Raw genomic sequence first — 26,343 nt, 5'->3', positions numbered from 1 at the left:
TGCGTATATACGTATATACTCTCAAGTCATGTACCGTCTGGGCTAGTCGTTAAGTGATCTACACTGGACTATATTCTCAGACTACACAAATCGTATTTCGAAAACGAGAATGGACTACGATTTTCATCTGTCATCGTACTTCGCGAACTCACCGAGTCACCGATTGACAGGCCGAGTCGCGTATGGACGGCATAAGCCCCTTGAAGCACGAGCATGTGGAAGACCCTTGGCTATATAGGCCGATAAGTTTGTTTGTGGCAACGACACCCCGTGGGCAGTACTACCACTTCCTACTATGATTGCGGATCCGTAGCGGATTTGCCAGTTTGTTGGTCCAGTAATGTCCGACCTTAAAGTTTCCGTAGAACTGACCTAAGCTCCTGGCATATCCTTTAAAATTTGACGCGTTGGCCTTGGCGCTGCCATTTACCCCAGCCATCCGGTCTATTTAAACAGTTTCGCATTCCAGACAAATCAGCAAAAGGAAAACCGTACCTTCATGAGAATGACGCTAACTATAACTACGCTCTGTCCCGACAATGGCGCTCACACGGTGTTCCTAATAACAAGAGATATTAGAAAGCAAAATCTGTAGTCGCAGATCATCATGTGTGAACTGAAAAGCCTATTTCAAGGTTGACATTAAAATGGAACTAACTTGACTCGTTAATATTAATTAAAATAAATAATAAAGATTAATTAAAATAAATAAAGTATTTCGGCCCTTTCCTGCATAGGGCAGCCTTTTTCGTGACGGGTTCAGTCACCATATTTACAACGAAGGTTTTACAATTATATATGAAACCCTAACAATTCTACCGTAGCTTCTCCCTGTCCTGCTAGAAGGTTATAGAGATGACATAACAAGAAACGTTGCGCTACGTTTTTCGTCAACCTGTTTTCTTTTCGGCATTAGCCTTTTCCACCCACAAGATTGTCCAGTTCATTGGAGGGACAGACGTTAATTCAGTTACTGCGACTAAAAGACCAGTAGTGCCCCCCTACTTCGAAAGGCATAAATTAAGCAATATTTTCTTAACTAAAGCGTGCTTTTATTCTTTGCTAGTCAGACCAAATGGTTTCAGTTTCCAAGTGGTCAATGAGGCAAGCTCATGCTACGTATGGTATCAGTCATTTTGTGTCATATCAAGTCCAAAGCGTTTCTATGATGATCAGTCAGTACTTTGCGCATTTTGCTTAGTTAGTGTGTAGCAAGCGCATATCTCACCTGATATACTTACCAATCTTCTGCCGACCTAATATAAAGTAAGGCCTTTCGTCGCCAACACTGTCTAAGAACTGCCTATGACCTAAATGTCATAACCTAAATGTGACCTAAATGTATGCAAACTTTAAAAAATGACTTCACAACAATTTCAATAGTTTTATATAATATTCTAGTACTAAATGTAACCATATTTTAGCCTCTAGCGATCGTTTTTTAATATGAGTTTTCCCAATCGTATATGCAGATATATATGCAACCCTTAAGGTAATATTCTTCAGAAACCCTGAACAAAAGGGGGCTTTTCCCGGAAGAATTCTAATTTCCTGTCTTTTAGGTAGCGGTGGACTCTCGACTATCTGTTCAACTGAAAAAGCCAGTAACTGTACGTACTTTCCAGAATCTCTTTCACTAGCGATAGCTTAATCATCTTCGAACAAACGTCTACTTTATTGCTATAGCCTTCACAATTCCAGAAAATTCAAGTGACACCAAAAACTATCGGCTTCGTAGTAAGAAAAAAACAGCTAGACATTTTCCAATGGCACAATACTTTGAATACCAATTAAAGTTTCTCGTGATGCGAACTATCTCGAGGGCAAGTTCGCTAAACTTTTTCTAACTGAACCAACATTCGTCGGTAGCATGTCAAGCTACCGATGAATCGAGCATCAAGCTTTTTGGCCTAGTATCTATGTATACTAGTATCTGTCTAGCTAACGAATTTCTCAGGCTTTACGCGGTTGATACTCAAACGATCATTTATTTCTATTGAGAGATAGATGATTTAGTATGAAAAAATCATATTTGAATTGTGACTGAATACAGTCTGTAATGATGAAAACTGCGATGTAATATTCATCTTTAGGGACTTTTCCCACTATAACAGTAGTTAATAAAGGGAAATACCTATTTTTCCAATCAAAGCTTATAATCTGCCCAATGAACTCGCTAGGTCGGTAAAACTGCAATAAGTGGTTCAGCGAACCAGTAGAGCAGCTAAACCATGTAGAGGTTGCCACATCCAACAATTACTAATAAATACTACATACTAATAAGTTGTTTATAACATTTTGATTTTCCAAAGTAGTGTTTATAGTAGGTAAGACATTTGTATAATTCAAAATTTTCTTACAACCTAAGTAGATAATTAGAAAATCTTGAAATCGCACAGTTAAGATCGTTTACCTTGTCATTTTTTAGTGTTGATTACATATATTAATGCATCTTAACTACTCTTACAACTACCGTTACGTTAACATTTTACTATTTGTTCGAAATTAATTCGAACACCACCATTTTTTGTCCACCTGGAAGTTATCTCCAATTGATGTAACATCTACTTGGGAATTTTTAACGGCATTAATATGATTGATTTTTTGATCGAACGTACCATACGTAAACTTCTTATGTCAAAATAACGCCCACAGCAGTGCACAGAAATCGAAAATTATTATTATTATTATGCTTCTCTAACTATAATTATACTTTTCGATTTCTGAAGCCTTCCACTTGGATATCGCCACTCGGGCAAACGAGTTGCAGTGAGGCATGCAAGGGAGAAGATTTGTAGAAACCACTTGCTGTACAAAACTTTGTACTTGATAAAAATTCGAATGCTAGAGACATCGTGCGCCGTTCGTTCGAGAAATTCCGAATTTGAAAATTAATTCGTGCACGATATCCTGCGAAAAAGAATAATCAAGAAGACGCCGCGTCATCTCAAAGTGCGCAGGTCTTAGAACTCAATTTTGGCGCCCAATTTTGAACGTGAAAATGCCATGCTTGTTCACCTGGATGCAGTTATTAAAATAAAAAATTATACGAGTGGGCTACGAATAATTTGAGCGAAGCTCAGAAATGGGGTAGTATGTATGCTTCCACGTTGGAACATTGCGTCCACGGCTCATGCGCCAAGTTGTAACTTACTATGGAAACGAATCTTCTGCAATCACAAGCAGCTAGTTGGGTCAGTGGTCAGATGTTAAGTCAATTGTTATCCAGACGACAAGAGATCGTAAATAATAATGACGGTGCACATTGTCACTAAACAGAAAGTCACTGAATATTATAAAAATTAAAATTCATTGTGTCATACCCACTGGCATGCAGAAGGCGAAGTCTATTTCGGTTGAGTAAGAAAAGGCTAAATTGCCCCAGCGTCAAAATCATTGAGTTCGCGCTGCGCAATTAACATGTAACAAGGCTATAAAAGTACAATATAAATCCTAACACTTTTTATCTTAGAATCGTCAAGTTTTTCATCAGAAGATGTCGCAACTTTATGTTGTACGTCTGATTGATTGACTCAAATATTTAGAATTCGTTCCCGTTAAGAGGAAGTTATTTGCATTAGAATAAGCCTGTTGTTATAAGCACTCGTAGGGGTTGAGCGTAGACCTCGCCGTCTGGCATGGGAAAGTAAAAAGGTAAAGGCGACAGATAGATAGAAATCCTTCTGTGTTTCGAAGACATTCCCTCCTTCTTGCTTTCGTCGATGCTGCCCTAGCGTTTTTGTTTGCTCATCTGACTTTCTGTTTCCTTAAGCCGGTAATGTTAATGATGCGTAACTGACGCACAGAGTGACAAAAGGGAAAATGATGTCTTAAGTAAATTAAGAAGAAGCAACTAGCATTGACCGAAAGCTTATAAAAAACCGCAAAAAAAGAGAGCAAAGCAAGCAATATACGAGCGTCCAGCATAACAGCGCCGTATTATATGTAGTTTACCATTTCCTTCTGATCCGCCTAAGAGGATCATCAATCAGATAAGAAGCAAAAAACATTGTGTGATATGTGTATGATACACGTAGTTACTGGTTGTAGTAAAACGACAACAATGGTATATTAAAGGCACAAACATGCTACTAGGCCATTTTGTTGTATAGATTCCTAAAGTGGTCCTATAGCTATGGGAACTATTACAGATATATCGTTTAAGCTGTGCAGAACATAACAATTACAGATCTTTCAAGCTTTTCGGATGCTCGTTGGAGGTCAGCAACAAGTAGCAACCTGCAGGCAGAACTATTTTGTCCCTACAAGTTTATAAAATAATATAGGCATAGGAAACAAATTGTGAGGATGCGCGGAAAGTCTCATATTCTTAAGGCACTCTTGGCTGGTTCATCTTTACAACAATTTGCGGAAACCTTGGCCCTTTTCCAATTACGTTAATCCATTTTCATCTAAATCAGCCCGACAGTTGAGGCAAACCGTCAGTTAAATAAAACCCCCTTCAGTAAAATATAAAGACAAAATAACGGCGCGCGAACAGCAGCGCAAATATCGTACTCTTCTTGGTTTGGACTCGATAAACAAGAGACGAGCCCATTTGCATTTTTCCAGATGCAGCTCTTAAGCTGGCCAATACTTTAAATGCAGTTACTTAGCATAGAAAGCGTATGTTAACAACTAAGTCGAAATGCTATTAGATACACAAGCATATTGCACTGAGCTCATTCTTTGTTGCTCTGTCAAGGACTTGGTTGGAAGGGCTCTGGTAGCTGTCGTATTTTCTCCCTAAGTATAAGGACACGCTTTCTGTGTACCAAGTCCAAACGTCTTCTATTCCCAAATCATCTGAGAAGATCTTAGCGCAGCTAAAATGTGTAAGTTAGAGCGAGCGAAGCCTGCATTTTTAAAAAGAACCTGAACCTGCGTACGTCCTGCCATAATCGCTCCATGTACTCACTAGAGGATATGTCGCTATTTGTTAAATATCTTCAGTCGCCAGTTTGGCCTACCGAAAAACGCCCCCCAACCTTTAGTTGATTCGACGACAGGAGGACCCAATAGCCGAGACCGACCCAAAGTTCTTTACCACCGCAAAACGTAGGGAAAGCCGCCCAGAAAAGTAGTTCACTATACAATAGTGGCCTTAGCCATGCTGAACATGCCAGTGGATTGTACGACTGACTAAATGAAAGCTGCGCTTTGTCCGCTGCATGAATCTTCGTTAGCAACATATCATGTAAAGTTCTTTTCAAGAAGGCCCTCGTTTATAGCGTGGCGCAAAGGGAAACGGTGCAGTGATAGCTGTCTATGATAGGCATTATGCAAAAAACTATTTTATATTTAAAAATATCGTAACATATTTTTTTATAAGGTCTCATAATGCCCATGTCGCTTATATACAAGCTATATGACAAAATAAATAATGACTAGGTTTTTCTTGCTGTGTCTCGATTATTTACTACGTATTTAAAAAATTATAGTTCACGTTGCCACACTTCCTGGGCTTGATTGCATATAATCATGTTCAACACTAGGTAGAAAATGGTGTATACTAGATCACAGAGATGGCCACGAGACGTATCGTATAAAATTAAACTATAAAATGAGCAAATTAAAAGCAAGCAAACCTTGGACCCTATTCGATTTATAACGCCTACAGGGTTCCCATGGTTCCTGTGCAGTTCCATAGACCGCTCCGACCCACTGGGCATCAACATTAGATACGACACAGTTTCCATTTACAATCACCTCGATTCGTTTAGTTTACTAGTGTAATGATGACAATATGTGGACGAGCCTCACACTTAGTCAGGACCTGACAACAGATCCGCCATTAGAATTGACAAAAAAAAAAACTGAATTCCTTGACATCAATTGTCAAATTGTCCTTAAGTATACTTATGGACATACAGCAGAACGTTACTTGACGATTAGGGATTAGATGTTTAGAAGTAATCACGTACCCTGCCCATATCAAACTTATGCCAATCAAACGTTGCAGTTGGCTATAGTGAAAGAAAAATCTGCCTAATCCTCAACTTATATTATCTACAGTAAGTTAGACATGACGTTAGTACATAAATTGTTAAACGCGAATAATAATTTACGTTAGGTTACTCACATGTATATAAAAATAACGGGTGACCTTGTAAGTAGTTTTTGCGCGAAGTTTTACATGCACACTTCGCTGTTGACTCCGGACGAAAGTTTGCGTAATTGAGCAATTGAGCTAAACAGTGGTAGCTTTGTATACTACGACCCCTCCATACAACCATTAATATAGTGAAGTACGCTTGCATGTATCGTAGTCGTGCATGTTGGAACGTAGGCAAAAATTTATCTATCTCAAGCACGACTCTGAGCTTCCCTCTAGGAAACCAATTTTATATTTTTGCGGATCGGCCGTGTAACCCAAATGCCTTCTGATCCTTCACTATATCATAGACCCGGACGAGTGACCAGTAGCTGCTCCCGCTCCCGCACTAAGAGCTGTGGGAGTCATGCACTCGTTTATTCCGACAGAGGGAAAAGTAGAAGCATTTTGCCCTCCCCATTACATTGTTACTAAGGGTCGTCAGCAAAGCGACCGGTCAATGTCCGCTCGCATGGCCTACAAGAAGCATTCCAAAGATCAACAAAATAACTTCATTTCCGATCAGGCATTTGAGGTGTCATAACAGTTTGCTTATTAAATTCAACCGCCTGACTATTCGGCCTGTTTAGGTCGCCGGCTCTGTTAGCGGCGGATTACTACGCATGCCTGTGCGCGAAGAAAAGCTGGCTTTTGCAGGTGACGGCCCCAGAAAACGTTCTAATACGAATTTGTTAAGATCCTATTTCGGCAAATTTTCAACAATAGATTGTTCTAAGTGACGTTTTAATTTCACAATCCATGCTTATGAGTGTTACTACTTTTATTGCTCGGATCTGACTACGTTGGTGTTGTTGATTATAGCAGACGTTTTAGCTACATGTACAACTAGTTTTTCGTTGCTTCTACCTGTTTATACCTGAGCCGTCGAGAAAAGCTCATATAGTTCCCAACACTTAATATTCACTAACCTATCGAGCCAACCTACAAAATGGCGGCCCGATGCGGTTTGAGATGGCTCGCCAGTATGAAGCAAATCATATCTATACCGTGTCTTAAACCTAGAATTTCTCACGCGTCCCCAGTTTACCAATACGTCACCATTGCGCTATACGAGTAGCTGCCAATTACCAACTGCAAAAAGCGGCTGCATTATCAAGCTACGATAGAATAGAAAATAATTGATATACACTAAACTAAATTTGATCTTAACGCTGCTGGCCAAGAGGTAGTTTTCATCGTTTAGGTCTTTCATAATATATTTGTATTACAGTTACTCATAATTACCGAAAATGATTTAAAAAATATTTACATAGAAAAAAAAACTTACAAGCATAGCCTGGAGTGATCTAAATCCCTTTCACGCTTTACCACGCGACTATCGTGCGACACAATATACCTCGAACCTCTTCAGGTCGGCTGTCGTCAGGCTCCGAGGTTTTGGGATTAGCTATTTATTAGACTCAATTTCGACAGTTGAGGCTTTTTCAAAATAAGCTTCAGTTTGAAACGTTTTGCAACAGTTGCTTGATATATACTGTGTTAGTTAGCATAATAAAATTAATACAAATATAAGGAAGAACAATTTGTCGTCCGCTCAATTATTCTTATTGGTTTTTTGTCTATTTTCTTCGGAACATCGTATTAATCAATGCAGGTTCATCTGTGATACTTACCGTACGAATCTGAACCTTTTTATTTTACTTCAATTGAAAAATACCCAACCCAACCCAAAACCGCAATGCAACGAATACAATACGTATACGGCACAGAGATAGCAGTACTTGTTTATCTAACATAGTTACGTGAGTGGAATCGACATAATTTTTATGCCTTTCTTTAATAGCTTTATTGTATTTGCCCTACTAATTAAAAAAGAAAGTCAGGTGAAGTGTACAGAACTCGTATACAATTTCTCATGGTTGCTTTCATCTTATTTTTTGTCTTGAAGTGCTACCCGATTTCTTAAAGGCCACACGCGATTATATATAATCATGATTAACATACATTGGTAAGAACTGAGACCCTTTGGTATGTCGGTCCATGTTACGCAGTTGTGAACTTTGAAGGTTAATAAATAATTTTACTATGCACGCACGTATTTCTACAGCACGATGCGATGAAATTAATTAAAAAAGCTTTCCAGAATAGAAAAAAGCACAGATTAATTAGTTTTATTATTTCATTCAAACTAATTATTTATGTTTTATTGCCATTATCGTCGTCATTGCTCAATTTCTGGTTTATACTGATCAATTACTAAGCGACAGAAACCCGGATCCCTCCGGCATGATGAATCGCAGTTCTAGTAACCTTTACTGTTAACTTCTTTTTATCCATTTGCTTTAAGTTTCTTATATACACAGTTCGTTATGTGGAGAAATCGCTAAGATTTACAAACATGACCTAAGTCGCCAATTGCGTAAGAAACCACCAGAAAATTTCCGCTCTTCATGATTTTCACAAAAATTAGCTCTTTTATTACGTACTTTATTGTTTAATTTTTACCTTCAGATTATTTATCATTCATTTGTTTTGACTCACGAGCAAATGGGTGGTCATTGCCAGAGCAGATTTTCCAACACTCTAATGCTCGAATTCACTTTAATTTGCGGAATCTGGAGTGGTTTTGTACGAGATCGGCCCTGACGCGGTTGAGCAACAAAGGTTATTTCTGATAGTGTTGATACTGCGAAGTGTCCATGCTGATTCGCAGCCGACGCCCTCCTTTCACTATCGATTTATTATGGTTATTATCTATAGGTGTTCAATGATGATGCATGCAAGTAGAGGAGCAAACAAGACATGCTTACTCTTCCTTTGTTGTCCTGAAATCCAATAGGACAGATTTCTCTTTGCTTCCAAAATATGTGCTTGTTATCCATGGCTTTAGTCGATGGCATGGTCCACACTCAAATGAAAAACTCTAGCGTCCGAGAGTAAAGGGTCTAGCCGATAGATTTTAGAACATTTTGCTAAGCCTACATTTTCTATACGGTTTCGGTGCGCACTGAATGCGGCAGAGACATGCTGATAAATAATTCTGCGTTTTTGGATCCTTTTTACCCGCATTACCATTCCTTTTATCTGAAATTCCCTTGCGATCCCAAAGAGTCAACTCAGACGACCGGCTCTTGAATCTCCATATCTTGTCAATGAATAAATCTTCACGTCTTGATTTTTACTTCTTTGTAACAAGAGGTTGAGTAGAGTTTTTCGTTTCATCTAATAAGTCAGACGCGTAAAGACAGCACTGCATGAACACCTCACAATCGTTACTAAATATTTTGAAATTTTCCCTATAATTGATGCTGTTCGATATGTGTTGTCCCTAACGCCCTCTGCTTTTCCCTGTGAAACTGAAAACACGATTAAAATAATTACAATCGATGACGAATAGCTGATAATGTGTTTTTTCGTAGAAAAAGCTAGATAAATTTTCATGCGAAAAGCGCATCTCTAAGCAATTTGTTCTGAATCACTATTCAGTCATTAAATGTTTGTACATTATAAAAACAAACAAACAAACAAACAAAAAGTAATTCTGTAGTTTTTTTATAGTACATGAAAAGCGTTGTTTAGGACCCACGACGTTCGCCCGGAATTCATATAATCGACGTCCACGCTGCTGAGCAGAGATCACCTACATTCTACGGATCTGATGGCATACTATTCACGATACAGATGTTCATTTTATATTTTTTTTTTTTTGCAATTTACCGCGAAACCATCTTGTTCCGGAAAACAAAGTTTCGCTTTCCGGCAGGTTAATCCGCGATACTCACGGTACATAGCTAATAGGGTGGGCATCGGCATGCGTTCTGAAAATCTTTGCTGAACAAACCAGCAAACTATTTACATGGATTTAGTATACTGGTTGGCAGACCAAGCTACTTGCTTTACTGATAACCATCGATGTCTCTTCTTTACCTTTAGTTCCGTTTTTCTTCACTTGTTTATGTTGGTATTATTGTTTGTATTGTTACTATCTTAATCATTACAGTCCACTACTCCTGCTACTATATACAGAATGTGCAGAATGAATGAGTGCCACGCCACGAGACGAGCCATGAGAACGTACACTGCCTACTGAAAAAGCGACCGAGATCGCAATCAAAATGTATCTACTATCAAAGATAACCATTATTCACGGATATTCCTATTTTTACAGAGAAAGTACAATTATTTGGTAGAAAAGTATGTATTTCCAGAGACCATCTAAGGCCTTCCGTCAACTGCATCTCGCCATAGAGAAAAGCGAAGGCTCTTCTCACTGGCCATATTGCCCTTATTAGAAGTTTTTCGTCGTCTTTTATTATCCTACTAATTGGCCTTGTGCCCACCTCTGTTGTCTTGGTTTGTTCAATGTGCTGTACACGTCTTGGCGCTGATCGGAATCACCATTATGCTTCGCTATCTCCTTCCGCCTCTTTATCTACGACAGCGGCTTCAGCAACGATTCCTTCCATCCCCCGTTCTTTGTCTCTATAGTTATGTATCACAACTGGGTTGTTTCGACAGCAGCTACAAGCCTGTAGAACAAATGTAAAAGAAAAGAAAATAATGCCAGTAGGACAGACTAGTCCTGCTTCAGCCCACTGAAGTGCCTTCACGGCTATGAGTTAATGAAGGGCAAGAGGCCTTGATCTAGGTAGAATGATCTGTGTAGAAAAGTTACCACATTCAATTCCAGTTTAGAAGGTTGAGATCGATTACAGCTAGACGTACACCAGTAAATAAGAAATTGGGGCAAAATATATAATTAATTTATTACAGTGGCCAAATGAATGTAAAAAGGAACTGCTTTCCTTAAGGTTCAAAACCGACCTAACTTCAACATATTTCAATGGTATTTTAACTTGCATAGCAACTATAACCCAAACATACGGTAACACGCTGAATGTCGATAGAGCCTCCGGGTGGAGGCCTGATGCGGCGTCCCGTTATATAGGGACATTAGACAATGGTTATAGTTGACACGGTGTCGAGGAGCCTGTTAAGGAGGTCGCTGCAATAAGCTGATCCCCTCCAATAATATCCCCTGGCTTTGGAACTCTTGCGTTTATCGATTTGTTGTTGCCACCACCCCATTTGTCAGGGGTTGACTCGCGCTGTGTCGCATGAGTACATGCTGGAGACGTGACCCCTCTCGCGTCGGTTTCGAAATATCTCGCTGTTGTTCTATGCCGTCGTTGGGCTCCCTTGACATGGCGCCGCAGCGGATCGTGGCACTGTCGCAGTCACAGTAGTAGATATACAGGCAATGCCAACATCCAGAGCAAAAGCTCCCGGTGAACTAGCCAAGAGCACGCTCCCTGCGAACTCAGACTGTCTTGCATCGCAGCGGGCGTGTCGTCTGCAACAGTAATGAACGTTATTGAACAGTGCACCAAGTACATGGGCTTGAGGCTATACCGAAATAAAACACAGTATTTTCTATTAAGATAACATGCTTGGTCCTATTTTGTCGTCATAGATTCTTGATGTTTAGGATGTACATCTTTCTATAGTTGTCCAGTAAAGGCAATTGAAGTACTCTGTGCTCAATACGTTGTCCCGTAAACGTTTATTTTAAGCGTCATCATGATAATTTCATCAATCACCATAATTAAATAGTTGATATTGAACGTACGTTTCAAGTTCTCGAATTAGAAGCCATTAGGTATCACAGAGGATTACTGCAGTGCACTTACTATTAAGCACAACTAATTGTATCGAATCCTGCTCCGCATTAGAGGGCGTACAGGTATAGTTGCCCGAATCTGACGTCTGAACTGAACGGATCACCAGGCTGCTGATCGTCTGTTGTCGTAACGGATCAGTATTCAGGATTATGGCTAGCTGGTCACGTCGTGCGTCCAAACTTAATATCCCATTATTATGGGACCAGAAGACGAAATCTGTCCCGCCGCCAGGCGCATCCACTACACAGGAGACATTTAACCTACTTCCTGCATTGACGAACAGCTGTGGTCCACCGATGATGCGCGCTCTACTTACTGACGTCAGCACAAGACAAAAACACATCAACAACAACTTGTGTTACAATCCTGTTTGAAGCGCCTGTGAAATGCGCGACTGGGTGCACATCGACTAGTACAGAAATGCAGACATCCCAGAGCCTCGACAAAGAATAGCTGCATATTATATACACAATGTACAAAGGTGCCGCTGCCGTCACTGAAGTAGATGCACGGAACGAGAACGAGAAGGTTCGAGGTGGTAACTTGTTAGGTAGTCAGAAAGCTAGACGCTGTACTCTACCGGAAGAGCCGAAGTAGAAGCACAGAAATTCTTAAAAAAAAATCTAAAGGCGACTGCACTTAGTGCAATGAGAGAGTGAAAAATAGGTAGGAGGTTGCGAATGGGCTTGCCAGCTGCCGCAGTTTTTCTATACAGATGTATTGAACGGATCGTAGACCAGCCGCAGATCCGAGATACGTTTAGAGCTACTGAAGGGAGACTGCTCAAAACCAACCCACGGTTCATCTCGGTTCCAACGTGCGGGCTCATTCCGATCGGTAGTTTTCTTGCCGTTCAAATGTAACGCGTGGCCCGATCTGGTGGCGCCGTTCATGTCTAGGCTACATACCTAGCCAATAAGCAGATGGGTAGGCCCCTTATCGCGACCACATTGCATTTTTATGCAGCAGTCGCTTTCGTGGCGTCTTCACCAGCCCACCCTTTTTCCACTATACTCGACTGCTTGCGCCGTGCAATGCGTTCTCGAAGCGTCTCGCTTGTACCAGTCTTTCTCCTGCCACTCGCGACGTATAATCCCAGCACGTAAGAACTGCAGCCGCCTGAGACCGTTCGACTTGCAATAGCGAAAAGTGCGGAAGAAGGAAAACGAAAGCTATATTAAGAATTAGACCGCAAGCAGTAGCACTTCGAACCTCTTCTGCTCAACACGCCACAGAGCATATCAACTAACATAAAAATAGATAAAAACTCCTACTTTTTTTTTTACCGAGGATCTAACAAATTGTTTTTAGCCCCTTACTGTATTCAACGCGCTGTCTGAAATAAATACATCTCCATGCCTCATCCTATGTTGCTCGTGCGCGTACGATTAGTTGGGACATTGTATAAAGTATCTAGAAACTGCGTTGGGAAACTTTATTTGAGAGGACCATATATTGCTGGCAGCCAATAAAAGCGGTCAAAATATCAATAATTATTGAAAACAAATCGGTAACGCGTTGCACACTGTGTACCCAATATACGCAATGTGGGAATATATAAAATGAATTAGGTCGTGATTTATTCGTACTGCTAAACGTTTGGCGCTTAGTTAATTATTAATTAAATTCGCTAGGGCTAACGTTGCTGATTTCAAAGTATTGTTTTTAACGTTACGTTTGTTAATGCTGCTTTGGAAGCAAAGAATTTTTAGCAATTTTCACTTTTATCTCAAACTGTGTCATCTCATATAGCATTGCGCTTGTGCTAGATGAATCGAAGATTCACGAAACAATTATACGAACTCTATTATTGCTATTATTAGCCCTATTATTACTAATTGTTGTCTAAAAAACAAAAAAAAACCTAGAGAAAAAATATACAAACGTAAAATACGAAAAAAAAATCGAAAAGTAAGTTTAATAGCGTAAAATGTTATAATAAAAAAATAGAAGTACTGTTTATTTATATACGTATATACACAATTTACGAGATCTCAGCCTGACGCTTGACACGAGGGAGTAGTAACTTACCAACAACGTTAAGTGTAATGAAACGGCTGATCTTCGGCAAGGTGCTAACCTGGCATTCATACACGCCACTGTCCCGTGGTTGTGGATATTTGATTTCTAGAACCCACGATTCCGAGCTATCTAAATGCACCGAGCGAATTCGCTGATCGTGAGTGTACGTGTAACGGCCCACGGTTAAAACCGTAAGATCCTCTGGCGCGTCCGCTGGTCGACGGATCCACGAGACCTTTGAATAGCATCCAACACTTTATGTTAATCGAAAAAGCAAGCTTTCCTGTTTGTTCACGCGCAACCTTCCGCTGGTTTAGCCTATATCCCATTAAAACACTGCGAGAGATCTTACGCAAAAGTGTACCAACGATTTGACTCAGTCAGATTTGACCTATTTCTTAAACGAGACTTTCGCTTATATATATATATATAGACGACCACTTCTCGCCACCCATATACCGTAGTGCGTTTTCTACAGGATAAATATTTTCTTCTTTCGATTTAAATTGTACGAAAAATGCAACCTAAAAATTGTTTGTGTGTTAAAACAAACCTCTATTTACCGTTTTATCGGCGAGATGCCGTACGTTACAGGGCAAAAATACCGTTTTGCCAGCTGTCGTGGTGATGTTTGTAGCTGTCGAGTTGTCGAAAGTTGGTAATATCTTGTTGAGAAATTGTTGATAGTTGTCGTGCGGAGGATTCTCGGATTCAGCGAGGTCCGTCGAGCTTTTGCTCTCTGACTGTGGATTATCTCCTCCGAGATCACGCATCTCATCTGACCACTCCCTAGAGGCGCTGCGACTTAAATCGTCCGGCTGTTGCTGTAAGCCTGAAGCCAGGTAATGAATAGGATTAGTTAATAGCAAATCATTTCGTCTGATACTGTGGCATAGAAAAAAGCTGTATTTAACCACACTTGCTAATTGATTTCTAGATTGTCTACGTTTATGCTGTTATCATTTTCGAGACGATTAAAACCGCGTTTCAGTACAATACAGCCTTCATACGTTTGCGTGTGTATGTTGCAATAATGGTTCATCATCATTATAAGGTATACGGGAGAAAATATCGCGCGCTCATACTCCAAATGCCTTACAATTCTGAAAATTCAAAAGCAATCAAGAGGGTAGATCTTTTACGTTTTTATTACTCTTGGGTTAGCTTAATTAGCTAATTACTAATATTATTGGAAGCGGTTCTAATATGTGCGCATGCGTGACAAGTTACAAACGCTATGCTAAGTTATATATTTACCTCTCCATTGGGCAGTATCTGCTTACATTAGGCTTAACTGGGTCGTTTTGACGCACGTTATTACGTTCATAATGAATCATGCATTGTATCACGACAAGCAGAGCGAGCACGAAAGGAGTATTAGAAGTTCCTTGGGTCGCTTCCGGTAGGGCAAACCTAACTACCTATGCACGACTATGTCCAACGACAGGATCTGCTATTCGGGTTATCAGGGTACACTATGTTATGCCCTATTAATTTCGGAATTTCTCATCAGCGCACGGACACTTTAAGCGATGCAATCGAAAAATTAGAAGACAGCCCACTTAGACTAGAATATATTTATCCCAAATAAAATTCAAGTTTCGAAACTACGCCACAAACACCCCGAACAGATTGGGTACATGCAATAGACTGCATTTCTCTAAAAACTGAAATACTACTGTCATTCCGCATGACCCAGTTGGGCTACAGGTTTCTATCGATTTCATGCTGATACATTACGTTCTGCATGCTCGACAATGCTACTATATTTTGTCTCTTAGACATGTTTCCAAACTGAATCATGTTCATGTGGTTAGCCTGCTGAGCATACCATATATGTCGTCGGTCATGTTAAACAGTCAGCCGACCTATTCAAGGATTTACAAAAGAATTGGCCGCCGGTAATGGCAGTGTTTATTACTATCAATAGTAATTTGTCCGGGTAGTTCATGTCCCGCTATAAAATACATCGGATACACAACTTGTAAGACGGCCAAGGAAAGTTCCACTTGAATTTGTTTCCGTGCAATATATTTTGTACGTGTATATAAAACGTTTTGAGTATGGTACATTAAATGTGCCAGAAGCTAGCCAGGTTTATATTTAGGCTACCGAGATATCGTTTACCGGCAGGTGTTGTAATTTGTGGCAATACCTATACTATGGAAATAGCAAAAGTAGCACACAGAGTTTGTATGATTCTACTATAAATGTCCAGGCCTCAACTTCGTTCTAACACTTTTCCTTGTTCTTCTTTTCTCTGTTTTCGTTTATTCAGCCTTCCTCAAAAACTTGTCACGATTCCCTTTTCACAGAAAAGGGTAGGCTCAGGGGAGAGACAAGGGCTGGTCCCCGTGCACTATCTGGCTACATGGTCGACACCCAGTATTAAAAGTCTGAACTGAGAAACCTGCCAACCGGACCGCCATCAGTTCTAAAAGTAGCTCTAATATATATGTAGTGGTCGTTGTGGCAGGAAACGCCATAGCAGGTGGTCAGCCGTGTAATGCAATACTGGTCCATTTTTGAACGTGAAACTATAGACGCGTATTGAGTTGTAGGAAATGACAGACATGGACTAGCCTATAGGGCAAAAAGGGTTTTATTGACGGTGCGTCAGTATGGTGGAGGCGGTAAGTTCGGCGCCCGTTACAGCGCCATACGAAGTGCTGCTTCTAAGTTTTGTAGAAGTGCGAAAAAAACGTTATGTAGATTATCAGAGCTTTACTTCATCTCACATATCTCGGTACGTTTCTAAACGAGTGGTCCGTTTATAAGTTGGGCTACAATCTTGAAATGCAAGATATTCACACTGACATAACAAAATAAATAACTTCCTAGGTTGTGTCGCCAATACCGTTATTGTCAGACTTACATAATGGTCGAGATAGCGTAACCCGATAAACATGATTAGGCCAAAATTCAAAAGCGTTACAACAGCTTCATAATTCATAATCGCAGTTTTATCAACGAAATTGAGCGAACCAATTTAACCGACCACATAAGAACAATCTATCTTAATGAGCCTCAAGCCTTCGTTTCGTTTCGTATCTAGTCATACTTAGGTAATTACGGATACGTATACACTAAAACCTATTTTGCCTTTATTTCACGTTCTGCCACAACTGACGTATCTATTAAAAGAAAACAAAAAATATACCTATCGTGGCAGTAGGGTTAACCTATTGGAGGATCGAGCAGAACGACTCGTCCTCGGCGACACACGAAGGGATCGGTGGTTGTTGCTTTTCGACGAAGTAATTTAAGCTTGTGAGTATTACAATAATGTAGCTTAGTAAAAAAAAGAGAAAGCTTGGGAGAAGCGAGGAGCCAAGCGCTGAAGTGAGCTAAGCCTACGATCGACCATTTCGATTCAGCTCACCCTTACAATGAAGTGAATAATTTGAATAGCATTGTTTTACTTCGTAAATAAACCTACCGGTACCCAAAAGTCAGATTGTACCGTAATGAATCTAAACATCATATAAATGCAATCAACTATATATATATATATCTGGTATATTTGACCTTCATACGCGTCGCACAAAATAAACCTAGAGCGATAACGTAAATCCTGAAAATTTTCCATTTTCATAGAAAGAAAAACACACAATCATATGTGAGATTCATAGAATTTGATAAGGTTTATAGGCAGGTTCATGCTATCGCCTGAACGGTGTCTCTTATAGATCTGTTTATCGAAGATCTAGTTGGCGTACCGTGTGCAGTGATGATGTTATTATTAGTGCCAACGGGATGAACGGTAGAAATCGATGCAGATTCGATCAGGCTTTCCGATATGGAAGGTTATACCGAACAACCCTACTCCTATAGGCAAATCGTACAAGATAAGGTACAAGCTAACATTTGCGAGTAAATGATTAATTCTATCGTGAAAGATCTATTGCAAGACGGGCTGAAATTGGGGGTGAACTTTGACTATTTGTACATTTCCAGAAGTGTTTAAATAATACGATTTTTTTGTTATTATGTTTAGCTCTATCTAGCAAAAAAAATTTTGTCAGAGCCGTGGCTTTTAAACGCAAACAATTTTATGTGAATTGCCGCAATATTATTACCTATGATCACTGTTTTGTTATGAAAAGGCCACTATTAACTAGCGTCACCAAACTCGATTTCGTAGCAATCGTTTGATAAAAATTATATTTTAGTAATTTTTGTCACAATAAAAACTTGCGAGCATATTTCAGCTATACTAAAATCAGCGAGCAACACTGATCTTGCTGAAAATAAGATACTAACCATATTCTCTAGTAAATTATATACTTGATATTATATGGCGAATAATTAATCATTAATTAAGATAAAAAGTAAAGTAAACACGTGTGTGAAAAAAATTCTCAGATTTGATACTCTCACTGTATAAGTGCTCATCATTTTGTGACACCTCTACATACATTTATGACTACTAGTTGTATCTATTTGTCTGCTCGACAACGGCTCTGTTGCTAAATCAAATATGTCGATTTGGCATAAGCCCGTACTATTGTTTGGACCAGCTTTTCTAGTCGCAAATTATGAGCATTGTTGCTGAAGACGAACCCATACCCGAAACCGATTTGGTCTATTGGCACTATGTTTAACATTGACACGACCTCTACTCTGACAATTGTAAATGGCAGTATCGTTGCGCCAAACATCTAAGCGAGAGAAGCTAGATGCTTGTATTGTTCTCTATGTAACATTAAAGCGTAAACTAAGTAAATCGTGTCTCAGTGATTATAATTAGTGTAACCTGGTTTAAAAGTAGCAGCCTTCTGTTCCCTAATCTCGGACATTTCCCTAGGCCATTGGAAAGGCCTAGTCAGATCGTCCATTATTACCTCCCTTCTATAACTCTTTCGAAGTCACGGCAGAAGCATCTATCTTCGTTAGCTCTTATTTTTATTCTACTGGCTTTATCCTTTAAATACGAACTCTACGGCTATTAGTACAATATCAATTTGCTTCACTCGCGCACTACTGTTTGCAGACAACCCACTCTTAGCTACCTCTACCAAAGCGTTTATTGTTAAGCAATTATCGTTGCGTAACAATGGGCCGTTTTGATGTTCATATAGAAAAACTTGCTCTTGTATTTTTGCGTCACTGACGACAAGGAAGAGCTACTATAACTTCTGTTAAAGTTATATGATATACGATATCCTAACGAGACCTCTAAACTTATGTCAACGTATGGTATAGGTTAGAGAGTTGTAAGAACTTTTACTGATATCGTTTTAAGGTAAATGCACCCTAACAAAATGGTTAAAACACTCACAAATCGGCAAGACCACCAATAAGTTGCTTTGCGAGTTTATTGTGATATCAGCTGTCGGCTTCATCGGGTTTTTTGCAAGACTTTCAGCTTCAGGGAGAAGGACCAGCCAATGTTCAACTCGAGTTATAGGAATATCTTTCTAAACTATATACGCGAAAACGTTTTTTGGCTGAACTTTAACGCGTCCGAGATTAGCTTCATGTTATCAAGCTCATAGATAGTATCGTGACCAGCGTGGTCTCATATGGTTTCAGTCGTTCTATGTAACGGTGAAGGTATTGCTAGTCACGCGTGACTTTAGCTATAATCATCGTTCTGATAATTGTTTTCTTTTTTTTTTTTATGATCTACTCGAGTTTTTTTTTTATTACCTAGGGGCAGTATGGTGTACACCATCATAGAAGACAGGCGGCCGAAGGACTCGAGGGACGAAATATCGAAAGGAAAACGTATTAAGTCGTCCTGAAAATAGAGAGAATCAGAAATAATTATGTTTGATTCTCCAACGACACGGCAGCCGATTATCGGTCAATGTGATTGTGTAGCTTTGGAGTAGTCTAGTGAAAACCCTAGCAATTATCTTATTTCCTTAAGTCTAATTAGCGGTTAACAAATTACCTATTTACTAGCTTTTATAAGAGGTAGCGTATTCACGAATCTGTGTTTGCTGACAAATGAGCATACGCGCGCACGTGTATTTCTATAGGTACAAAACACACTGCATGTTCTGTATTAAACATGTCAAAATCCAATTAGCAGTACTTACTTCCTATCCCCAAAACTGCCCCTAACTTAGTTATAACTTCATACAGGTGCCTGCTTCTTCTACTAATCTAGGTCATGTCAATACTTCGGATGCGGGCAAAACAAAACGTACGATCGGCAGATGTCTTAAAAATGAAGAATTGCCTTAGTATTTCGACTTCCTTTCAACAACTAAAGTTTTTTTAGCGGCAAGCCACAGCGGTGCGCATATTCGAAGTGGTACCGCTATGTACCTAAGTGTTGAATGCATTTCAAAAGGCGGAACGTGTCTAGGCTATTAATTGTAAATGTTTCAGTGATTTTTTTCTTCGCTCGTGTCCCACTAGCCATGGACTACTCAAGCAGACAGATGCCCAAATACGAACATCGTTGGGTCCACCTCTAATGCGTTTCTTTTTGGTGTATTTATGGAGTAAATGCCATGACAACCATCGATCAACTGTTTATATGAACCACAATTATACAAGGTATAGTACATGGTTGTATAGATGTACAAACATGTTCAATTGGATCGTTCAAAATAGATCAAAACAGATTATTGTTAAGCAATGATGCTCGCTGTTGTTCTATGACATTGAAAAGCGGCATATGAAAAAGAACAAAAAAAAAAACTTACGAAAATTTTATTCGATTCATTGCGCGTTACAGGCATTGCACCAAACTTATATCGCGATGTTCATAAGTTATTTTATTTAAAAAAATTTTGTCACCACTATCTGTTCGCTGGTATGTTAAAACATAACCTAATGGTTTCAGCACACACATTCTGTGACGTCGTATCAGTCATTAACTATATGCACATTTTGTTGTCTATTCAGGGCAGATTGGATTATTATCTGTTTTTTTCTACATCTCACTTATAATCTAGGGAATATCTGATGATTTTAACATTAGCAGTTATAATGTTTCTATCAACTCTGACCCCTAGCAAAAAACGCTGAAGGGTAATATTTCAGCATTGTTTTCGATTATGTTCATCATTCTTGGGTCGTATCTATGTTGTTAACACGTACAGGCTTCGCTAATCGATTTTAAATAAAACGTGGGATACTGCAGGAACGTCTTCGTTTGTGCATGAACGTGCAGGGCCTTATCAATTCCACGGATCAATCATGGTAACAGTATCTGTATGCATATCACGGGTTTTCTCACTTACTAGGCTGCTCCGTCTACCACGACTTGTTCGTTGATAACTAGCGACACGTGAGGCGTACGTCATTCAGATGTCTGCTAATAATATCGGAATTTTGTCTAGGCAAGCCTGACGGGTTTGTTTATGCCGTCAACGCATAAAAAAAATCAATCATCGGCACGTTCTTTATCTTGTAATTTTTTGACAAAGTGGAAACGAGCCGTTAGGCTAGTGGCCGTCAGGTTTAGTGTTAGGACGAATTCAGGTGGGGTTCGTCCGCTCTGCAATTTTCAAAGTAAATTAAAACTGTTTATAAAAAGTTAACGAACTGCTTTTTTTTGGGTCCGTTGCGAGCGGCCTGTATAAATCTGCATACTACCAGGGAAAAGATGTGCTTAGACGATGAGCGATTTGAGTTGTACAAAACCCAGTTTAAAATTGGGAGAATTCTAATTTGCTTTCTATCGACGATGAATAATTGAATGAATAGTGCGCCTTATAATTAGAAATGTATGTGAAAATAAAGTTTTCTTAATATTTCTAATTCATTCAATTACTGGAAATTGTAGCTTCGGACATTTTTCCTATTAGTAGCTTTAATCCTTCGTGCCAGATGATGTTTAACAACATCAGAGGTCTTTTTGGGATTTTTCAGGATAATGATTCAAAGCAATGCATTTAATATAATGTCAAAGTTGTTTGTAAGAAGCTAACAATGAGCTTTGTGTAATGTCCGAATAGAAATATCAGGATACATTTGAAAGGCAATTTCTGCCGATCATCTAATTTTTTCTTGTTTTTGTACTTACACAGCCATGACCGATAGCTGCTTCATCTTTTCCCAGGTTTCTTCGGCTTACTGGCCACGACTGGATTATTGACCTTCTACTTTCTATGGATCTCGTCTTATTTCTGTGTTTTTTTTTTTTTGATGCATTCAACGACATTAAGCTAGGGTGTTACAAGCCATCCGTTTCTGGGTCGCTATGTGAGTCGCACTTGAGAGTAAGTATTGGTTTCATGCTATTGCCGGATGTTGTTAGCCATCTTTGTCTTTCTTTTTTTTATTTGATCGATAAGGGTTGACGACCACAGCGGATCAACATCCTAAAGAAATATAATTTTCGAAATTCGATAGGCTATTTTCTCCAGCCACAACTTCGAATCAAATCTGGACCATCGTGCTAGCCTTACGAATCCCTATTCCTGAGAGCGATCGCTCAATAAGTCACGCCATGTCCAATTTGAGAGATGTTCAATTCACCGAAATTTGGCCCACATAAGAGCTCATGCACCGTCGACGAGCAAGTAAGGCATTGTTTTGGGCGAAAAAGGACCTGCAATACAAGACCAGGTTTAAAGGTCGAAGGCAGGAATAATACGTCTCCTTATTGTCACTTTCACGATTATCTCTTCCGGCAGCAGCAGTAACAATAACAACTACCACTGAAATGAGCTAAGGAAAATTCCGTTCTGCTAACTGTATTACCATTATTATTACTAATGTTAAAGCGCAATATCAATAGATATCAATGCAATGAAGTGGGTTGGTACATTAGGATTAAAGGGAAGATCGGCTGTGGCCCTAGAGGAGATATCTTGGATTGTGGTTCGAAGCTAATAGACGTGAGACACGCGATGGCTTTCGGTCGACGATGTCGGCGGCGGCGGCGGCGGCGGCAGCAGCAGGCTCCGATGGACGAGAGAATCCACGGGTCAGATCATTGGGATGGTAGGGAGACATGGTTGTCGTATTCCGTCTTTGGTTCTCAAGTTTGAAATGGGCGTATATGAGCTGTATACTCCAGGTCGCATACGCATGTCTGTATGTTCCTTTTGATCTGCCAGGTAGCCTGTACGAGAGCACGAACGCGAACATTTCGAACAAGACTCGACCGTCTGTTGAGGTTATGCAGTGGAGATGAGGTGATGATTGACGGAAAGAGATCGCCGTACATGCGAGTAGAGGAACGAGGAGTTGTAAAAGATAATTGGGTGCATCTAATACATTGATCCCCTTTCTAGTTCTCGCGGCTGTTATTATCAATGGAATTGTAGCGGTGTTAGAATGGCACCAAAACAGACTACGTAAACAAGACAGACCCGCCTAAAATAGCGCTTAGTAAGGCCTTCGTTTGCCAGATACTTAGCACTCTGTATGTGAAAATCGATATCGAACTACAAAATCACTGAATATACTTTATCTTGGCTAAACTTCGATGAGTACGGACGTATCGCTAAGACAAAGCTATCGAACTTCAATGGAAGTCGTCCAGATAGCAGAGAAAGGTATTTTGCATAAGATTGTCCAACTGGTTTTGCAGTTTGATATTACAATTATATTTGGATTATATACTACAATATAATAATATACAGTATGGGAAAACGCAGTACTGCTCACCGAATCGGATGTATTCGATACTTGAGTCCTTGATCATGCGCATTTTCCCCAAGTAGGCCTCAATTTTACTCACATTGTATACAATGATTCATTATCCTGCTATCGCTAACTATTTTTCTCGAGACATCAGGATACCGAAAGACGTTTCAAAATTAAATACCGTTAGGTTGCACGAAGCGCAATTAATCCTAATAGCTAAAACGATTTTACAGACTCGTAAAAACCTCTTTTTTTTTTTCCAGTTTTTGTTCGTCGCTCACACTTCACCCCTCAGGATAGCGAATTGTTGCTGAGAGTTTATAACGCTGTTGCACAACTCTGAAATCTCTAGATAATAATTGATTTCTCTATTAAATGCAGTCTAAATCGTTGGAACTAAGCATACACGGCACTGTTTCTTTGAATTTCGTTAAATTGTTCCATAATAGTTATTAATCGTTCAATCGTATACCCGGATCTGTTTGTAATGATATTGATACTATGCCTCAATGCGCTGTCTTCTACTCAACACAATAGACAAAGTTGTTATTACACACATATCTTCTCTGTTTGTGTGTGCTCTACAGATGCTGCTTAACGCAACAAACCGCTGAATTTGACAATTTATCTGAAGCCCAGAAATGCGCGTTTTTATACACCGTGAGCTCAGGGCAGGTTATGGGGTCCTGTGTCCCCGCCTCTTAACTCTCGCCAAAGTTAATGCGCTTAGTGACCTGTCGCTTGATCTGATCTGAGAATTTCGAACGACTCCTGGCTGTCTCATTTGGTGCACTGAGTACATGTGATGTAGCAATAACGTCACGAGGACTCTTCAAACGTTGATTCATCGGCTCAAGTGATGGGCGGTGTCTTATCTTCTTTAACATTCAATATTTAACTTGAACGGAGCAGAGCTCTGGACAATAGATAGAAGTTTATCACGATTATCGCACTGTTACAGACAATCAGGTTTATCCAAAAAATGCAAACATAGTAAGGTACGTCGAATATCTGAATCCATTGAATCATATACTGAAAAGTACACAAATACTTATGAGCTAACAATGGTGTAATAATTATATTTAGATTTTGTTTTGATAGTACATAATCGATATTTTAACGTTCTATCTAGAATCAAACAGTTTGTACGTCCGATGATAACGCCGCCAATACGTAAGCAGCAATCTCTGTCGAGGTATGAATTTATCGAAAGCATCGATTCTGAAGCCTCGAGGCCATAATCCCTCAGCCAACAGGCCTTGACAAATAGTAGTGCTAGCTAGTCTGGGTAAGCGGATTGATTGTTATTATTTTTGATTTGAGCAATCATATACGATAGATTATTGTTCAGGCATCAAACCGCGTTATTTCTAGCCCATGTGTTTTTTTTTTTAGCTGTCGACATACAACGACTATCAAAAATAACCGACTAAACACATTAGAGAATCTCATAGTAAAATTAAGTACGATCATAGTTTAGATAGTCCAAGTCGAAGGTATAAGCGATATTTTCATTAGATTTTAGCAGAATTAAATATAGGAACGATGTATTCGATTGCTCATCAAGGCTTCTAACTTACTAATTATAATTCATTTTTACCTAATATCCGATAAGTATTGTTATCTATAGTTCATCTAATTACTGTTGCAGATCAGCTGTGAGCGATAATTCTAGATAAAATGTAAATGGATGTCTTGCGTATCGCTCACATTATTTAGCGAATGGCTTTGGTATACTATTAGTGAAAGATAAATATAGGACAAAAGAAAAAATCTATCGCGCAGCGTAAGCCACTGTCACCCCCTACGGACCTAAGCGGTACAATACCTGGCTATCGACACTGCATCAGTTGTTTTTATGCCAAAATTGAAATAGTTATGTTTCTATATTTTAAAATAATGTTAATAAGTTAAATATGCGCCATTTTGATCGATGAGGTTCTGCCAGGACACGAATGGTTGGCAAGGGTGGACAGAGAGTATTGGCTATACGTCGGAGGCATAATTTCTGATCTAAATGGCATTGTCATGGTGGAAGACGGAAGTTTCACCGTTCACTAAATCAGATCGATTTTTCCTAATGGTTCGTTGTTAGCGTCTTGTTAGCTGTTGACAGCGGAGATTCGAATGGATCGTTTTGCCTCGTAATGTACGACTGCTTTTCAATCCCCAGAAAACACATATTATCATGTAGCTTTTCTGGCGCCAGCCTGGATCTCACTGTCACTTACAGAGCGCACGTTTCTTTCTCATTTTTGCACATTATTGTTGTTGTTTACGTTCTATTTTTCATCCCCCGTGATCTACCGCTTTAAAATGGCTAGACTCCGTTGCTTTTGGGTAGAAACTTGCAGATGGAGATATGATCGAGCGAATACCTATGCTCTAATCTGTGTGGCACTGAGGCATCGGGTTTTGATTGTATCCGATTTAGTCAAGGATGTATGTTTAGCACCTTGGCGATATCATGGCTATTAATGGGTCAGTCTTGCTCAACTTTCGGAGTAATTTTATCGATTTTTTTTTTTTTGTAATTGGTGAGCATCTTTCACATTAAAATTACTGGGTTGACCTTCCCGATCACGTGTATTGACCACAAACAGCACTAGAATATACGGGCCTGAGCATTTGTATCTTGATTCTGGATGAGGACATTTGAACCATGGTAACACATTAACTACCGTTGAATTTTAGCTTTTAAATGACACCTATTCGAAATCATTCATATTATATGGGATATACGGCTTTAGGGTCCTCTAGTGAGAAAAAGAGTAAATTCTTCTCAAGTACACGATAAAATACACGAAAAAAAAGTTCGAAAATCCCCTACAACGAGCGGCAAATACGATGCGGTATATGAGGGTGATCGATTACGCGCAGAGCGATTTTGCAAATTCGGTAATATATTGTAATAAATCAAATAATGTAGTTTAAATACAAGTTTACGGCCATATAAGCGTAGAGTGAAGTGGTTACTCTTTCCAACCAACGACAAAGCTATGCCAGTTCGCTTGCCTTTGGTTGCAG

At 39.5% G+C, this 26,343-nt stretch overlaps 1 protein-coding gene and 1 long non-coding RNA gene across 7 annotated transcripts in view; one reads left to right on the top strand and one right to left on the bottom strand.

The window, feature by feature from the left end:
- Positions 1-17,449, top strand: part of LOC147754288 (uncharacterized) — a 77,130-nt gene extending 59,681 nt beyond the window's left edge. Inside the window, exon 3 of the long non-coding RNA XR_015316798.1 lies at positions 16,037-17,449. This is a non-coding gene — a long non-coding RNA (uncharacterized LOC147754288). The remainder of the gene's footprint in view (positions 1-16,036) is intronic.
- Positions 8,199-26,343, bottom strand: part of LOC111254409 (zwei Ig domain protein zig-8-like) — a 36,744-nt gene continuing 18,599 nt past the window's right edge. For 2 of the 6 annotated variants that reach the window (XM_022815231.2, XM_086974537.1), the window contains exons 2-6: positions 14,322-14,590; positions 13,768-13,993; positions 11,746-12,051; positions 10,940-11,408; positions 8,199-10,584 (exon numbers count right to left, since the gene is read on the bottom strand). In XM_022815231.2, coding sequence (XP_022670966.1) covers positions 11,293-11,408; positions 11,746-12,051; positions 13,768-13,993; positions 14,322-14,590 — 917 coding nt within the window. In that variant the 3' untranslated portion in view covers positions 8,199-10,584; positions 10,940-11,292. Of the gene's footprint in view, positions 10,585-10,939; positions 11,409-11,745; positions 12,052-13,767; positions 13,994-14,321; positions 14,591-19,410; positions 19,502-20,420; positions 20,775-26,343 lie in introns of those variants that run through there. The other 4 variants (XM_022815229.2, XM_086974538.1, XM_086974539.1 and 1 more) reach the window with 4 other exon arrangements.

This window comes from Varroa destructor, unplaced genomic scaffold, assembly GCF_002443255.2.
Source record: "Varroa destructor unplaced genomic scaffold, Vdes_3.0 BEIS01000007.1, whole genome shotgun sequence".
Lineage (NCBI taxonomy): Eukaryota > Metazoa > Arthropoda > Arachnida > Mesostigmata > Varroidae > Varroa > Varroa destructor.
This window is presented reverse-complemented; position numbering and strand designations above follow the sequence as displayed.